Source organism: Amphimedon queenslandica, unplaced genomic scaffold, assembly GCF_000090795.2.
Source record: "Amphimedon queenslandica unplaced genomic scaffold, v1.1 AMPQUscaffold_13022, whole genome shotgun sequence".
NCBI lineage: Eukaryota > Metazoa > Porifera > Demospongiae > Haplosclerida > Niphatidae > Amphimedon > Amphimedon queenslandica.
Genome location: NW_003546742.1, coordinates 2,283 through 7,784, shown reverse-complemented (window position 1 = coordinate 7,784; position 5,502 = coordinate 2,283). Strand labels below are relative to the sequence as shown.

The 5,502-nt window shown below is 33.5% G+C and overlaps 1 protein-coding gene across 4 annotated transcripts in view; it reads left to right on the top strand.

Annotated features, from left to right (window-relative positions):
• Nucleotides 1–5,502, top strand: part of LOC109585692 (Fanconi anemia group A protein homolog) — a 16,361-nt gene that overhangs the window by 9,154 nt on the left and 1,705 nt on the right. Inside the window, exons 1-6 of one of the 4 annotated variants that reach the window (XM_020001814.1) lie at nt 4,634–4,737; nt 4,777–4,816; nt 4,860–4,972; nt 5,021–5,113; nt 5,157–5,236; nt 5,281–5,477. The exons of 1 other annotated variant lie outside the window; for it this stretch is intronic. In XM_020001814.1, the coding sequence (XP_019857373.1) occupies nt 4,666–4,737; nt 4,777–4,816; nt 4,860–4,972; nt 5,021–5,113; nt 5,157–5,236; nt 5,281–5,477 (595 nt within the window). In that variant the 5' untranslated portion in view covers nt 4,634–4,665. Of the gene's footprint in view, nt 1–4,633; nt 4,738–4,776; nt 4,817–4,859; nt 4,973–5,020; nt 5,114–5,156; nt 5,237–5,280; nt 5,478–5,502 lie in introns of those variants that run through there. 2 more of the 4 variants (XM_020001816.1, XM_020001815.1) reach the window with 2 other exon arrangements.

Below are 5,502 nucleotides of genomic sequence, written 5' to 3'. Positions count from 1 at the left end.
GACGCAGGTACAGCATAAGTATAATCATTTTCAAAATTAAGCTCAACATTGGCATCAGTAGCAACAGCAGTTGCTAAACGAGTGAAGAAGCCAGGAGGTACATATCCAGTGGAGAATGTAATGTGTACAGGTGAGGCTCTTAGCTTATAACCAGGTCGTACTTCATTAGGATCACCTGTGTATCCTTGTAGCACTGCTGGAAGAAAATACTGCTTGAATCTGCTATCATAAAGCTCAGTTTGAACTTGAGCTGCAAGACGAAAATGAACTAAAAGTTCAATTATTTCTTCTGGATCAATGCCACTTGACTGCCATACTTCTTGATAGAGTGGCTGAACTAGAATACCATTATTTCGTAACAAATACCAACTTTTTGTTCCACTCCATCCTTCTTCACATCCTTCTAAAGTGAACACCTTCCCAATGGTACCAACAAACCATTTTGGATTGAGAATGACTTTATTTCTTAGACTTTCTATTTGAGGATAGTAAAGAAGAGCTCCCAGTTCGTGGTAGAATTTCAATACTTCAGGAACATCAGCTGCTGGTATATGACATGCTACTCCAATGGCAATAGCATCAGATAAACTAATGACATTCAGCTCTAGCTCTTGATAAACTTTGCGAAAAAGAACCCAATTGACAGGGGTTGGAACAACTAATGTATTGATAAAACTATCAATAGCTTTGCGTAATTCTTTGATGTTTGGATCTTCTTCTTCTCCTTTGCCTGAGGTTGTATTATCAATGATCAGTACATCTTTAATGAGATCTGAGAACTCTTTCTCCTCATACAGGGACTGGATTTGTTGCTTTACTTCTTTCTTGCTTTCTGAATGTAGCTTGTCGCCATGAGTGCCAATACAATAGAGACTAGGAGAAGAAGTATCATCCTTGTTGTGCTTCATGAGGTGACTGTGTATTGTAGACATCCATTTGGCCATTAGATCACTCGTGCTTTCATTCACTACCTCACCAAACAGCACTTTACCATCAGGAGTATTCTGACATGACTGCCATCTTTCTCTGAAATCCTTTGAAGCATCAAACAGGAGGAGAAACATTGTACGAGGAGTGAGGAAGGCTGGGAGAATCTCAAGGAACACTGGCTGACCACCACAATCCCATATATGAAGAAATGGCTAAAGATTAATAAAACTATGTTATAATGCTATTAAAGTAGGACTAACTTGAACAGTTGACTGTGTTGTAAGAGATGGTTTACTACTAGGTGTAGTTCTTCTTAGTATTGATTGAATAAAACTGCTCTCTATACCCAAAATGGAAGATATAGAACTTTTAGAAATCAATTCAATATGAGAATATTGTGCACTCAATATGGATCTATGGTGTGAGGACGATCCAGGTCGACAGGCTTTAAATAAATGTGTAAGTTCCTCAATTTCATCTTTTTCTGTGGTTTCTCTCCATTTGTTTTCTCTCCTTGTTTGCCACTTGTGTCCAAATGGTCGTACAGAGGATACATCAGATACAATGGTGCTTGTAGTATGAGGATCGAAAGGTTCTTCCATTAATGAACGTTTGAGAGACGTCTTGCCAGTACCAGCTGATCCCAGTAACATAAGACGAGCATACGCTACATCAGCACTTCCTTGTTCTTCGAGAGCTCTCTCATAGGCACCTACGTATTTATGATAAATATCAATATGTACTCACAATACGCATGTAAAGTGAATCCTCCACAGAGTTTACATGTGTATATCTTCTACTTACTTATATCCTATAAATGTGAAGCAAAAATTCATTACATTTTAACAATAGAAGAAAAGAATAAAATTAAACATTCACATGTGACATGACTTACATGCTAAAAGATTGTGAATAACACAGTTTAGTGAAGTATCACAATGGTATCATAGAAGAAAAGAATAAAGTTACACATTCACATGTGACGTAGCTTACTCCCTGAAAAATTATGAAGAGCACAGTTTAGTGAAGTATCACAATGGTATCATAGAAGAAAATAATAAAATTAGTAATTACACATTCACATGTGATGTGACTTACATACTAAGAGATTGTGAATAACACAGTTTAGTGAAGTATCACAATGGTATCATAAAAGAAAAGAATAAAATTACACAGTCACATGTAGCTTACCACCTGAAAAAATGTGAATGACACAGTTTAGTAAAGTATCACCAATGGTATCATAGAAGAAAAGAATAAAATTACACATTCACATGTGACGTGACTTACATACTAAAAGATTGTGAATAACACAGTTTAGTGAAGTATCACAATGGTATCATAGAAGAAAGGAATAAAATTACACATTCACATGTGACGTGACTTACTTCCTAAAGGATTCCGAATAACACAGTGTAGTGAAGTATCACAATGGTACCATAAAAGAAAACAATAAAATTACACATTCACATGTGATGTGACTTACATACTAAAAGATTGTGAATAACACAGTTTAGTGAAGTATCACAATGGTATCATAGAAGAAAGAAATAAAATTACACATTCACATGTGACGTAGCTTACTCCCTGAAAAATTATGAAGAGCACAGTTTTTGTAAAGTATCACAATGGTATCATAGAAGAAAAGAATAAAATCACACATTCACATGTGACGTAGCTTACTCCCTGAAAAATTATGAAGAGCACAGTTTAGTGAAGTATCACAATGGTATCATAGAAGAAAAGAATAAAATTATACATTCACATGTGACGTGACTTACTGCCTGAAAGTTTGTGAATAACACAGTTTAGTAAAGTATCACAATGGTATCATAAAAAAGAATAAAATTACACATTCACATGTGATGTGACTCACTTCCTGAAAGTTTGTGAATAACACAGTTTAGTGAAGTATCACAATGGTATCACAGAAGAAAAGAATAAAATTACACATTCACATGTGACGTGACTTACTTGCTGAAAGTTTGTGAATAACATGAAGTATCACAATGGTATCACAGAAGAAAAGAATAAAATTACACATTCACATGTGACGTGACATACTTGCTGAAAGATTGTGAATAACACAGTTTAGTAAAGTATCACAATGGTATCATAGAAGAAAAGAATAAAATTACACATTCACATGTGACTTACTGCCTGAAAGTTAGTGAATAACACAGTTTAGTGAAGTATCACAATGGTATCATAAAAAAGAATAAAATTACACATTCACATGTGATGTGACTCACTTCCTGAAAGTTTGTGAAAAACACAGTTTAGTGAAGTATCACAATGGTATCATAGAAGAAAAGAATAAAATTACACATTCACATGTGACGTGACATACTTGCTGAAAGATTGTGAATAACATAGTTTAGTGAAGTATCACAATGGTATCATAAAAAAGAATAAAATTATACATTCACATGTGACGTGACTTACTGCCTGAAAGTTTGTGAATAACACAGTTTAGTAAAGTATCACAATGGTATCATAAAAAAGAATAAAATTACACATTCACATGTGATGTGACTCACTTCCTGAAAGTTTGTGAATAACACAGTTTAGTGAAGTATCACAATGGTATCACAGAAGAAAAGAATAAAATTACACATTCACATGTGATGTGACTTACTTGCTGAAAGTTTGTGAATAACATGAAGTATCACAATAGTATCATAGAAGAAAAGAATAAAATTACACATTCACATGTGATGTGACTCACTTCCTGAAAGTTTGTGAAAAACACAGTTTAGTGAAGTATCACAATGGTATCATAGAAGAAAAGAATAAAATTACACATTCTCAAGTGTTATGACTTACTGCCATCGTATGAAAATATTATGAACCTGTGATAAAAATAGAAAAAGAATAATGAAAGTTCATTTGCTGGCTTAAATTGCACATCAAAAAATCATAAATTGGTGAACTGAAATAATCAATTTAATTGGCTACATATTGTCAATGTTGATCAATGCAGTTTGATTCTTGATTCTAACTTTATTGCTAAGTCACAATTTGTCCTATGTGGTATAAGAAGTCACTTGACAATTAACATCACATGAGCCTTATTATGATGCATAATAAGGCTCACATAATCTAAATGATGTAAATAATATTTTAGTTCTCCATAATGTTGCCTATGATTTTTTGCTGTTAATCTAAGTGTAAAATACTGTATGGTTATAAAATTCCATGGGGTAATTAATTTCGCAGATTTTGTGGGTAGCTGAACTTCCTGCCAAACTTCTAGTATTAATGCATAGCTGTGCATGGACATATACACTGGCTCATAGGCTGCTGCAGGATTGGAAGGGTGGTTGAGAAAAAATGGCGCGTGAAGCAATTTTGACCACACCCACTTTCTACAAACTACATCTTGTAACACAGGGTGATTCCTATTTCCTACATCATAGACCACACATTGCCACCATGCCTATTAGTTATCACTTTCAGATACCTCTTCCTCTTTATAAGACAGCAGAACACACTGTAGCAGACCAGATAAAAATAGCTGTAAATCTGTAAAGAATGTAGTGACCTATGAGGCATTAAATAAAATTGTATACTTTCTCTTTCTCCTCGTCTCTAGCCCTGTCTAACCTTGTAACCTAAATTTAAATTTAAATTATGCCGTATTAAACTATAGTCTTTAATATAAAGTAAGGCACGCCTTCTTGACTAAAATTGAACTAAGCACGTGGTCACATGTGTTTATAGTGATGGTGCAAAATGGACAGTATTTTAAAAGATATGCTGAGTGTAATGGAGACACACATTGACTTTGAGAGACTATTAGAAGAAGTAAATAATCCAAACACTATCTTTTTATATCTCTATCAGTTAGGATCAGAAGCAACCAATCTTCCTGATATATCACAAGGTATACAGTCACGTGACACTACTCAATGATCACGTGATCACAGGTTGGTCTGATGGTTTGAGACAAGCGATAGATCATCAAGCAATGAGTCTGTCTCAGTCTCCAGAGACGTTTGGTACATGGCTACTGATTAATAAACTAAAAGAAACAAATGATGTAATACTGATGTAATTAATGTATTATTAATATTGTTACTATTATTAGGATAAAGTGATTGATGGGGTAATTAGTGTGGGCGTGATATTACGAGATTTGATGTATATTAATCATCAAAATTTAATTGAATTACTAATCAAAGTAATAATAATAATTAATATTATTATTACTCTTTCTCTCTCAGCATATTTCATTTATTAGTTTATACAGTATATTTAAATTACATACAGCTGGACTAGTATTAATACATGAAATATTGTCCAAGTAAATATTATTTATAATTTATAATATACTCCTCTCTCTCTCAGTTCTTCAAATATGAAGGAAACAGTTTGTGAATATTTCATTACATCATTAGTCTCCTCCTCCTCTCATGAATTACCAGCTGGTATTATTAGAGTATTACTATCTCTTTCCTTCAGTCAATATAATGAGTATAATAATGATAATGGACTCAACTCCACTGCTCAATGTAGTAACAATATTCTAATGGAAGCTGTTCAAAGTAATTAACATTTAAATTTATTAAT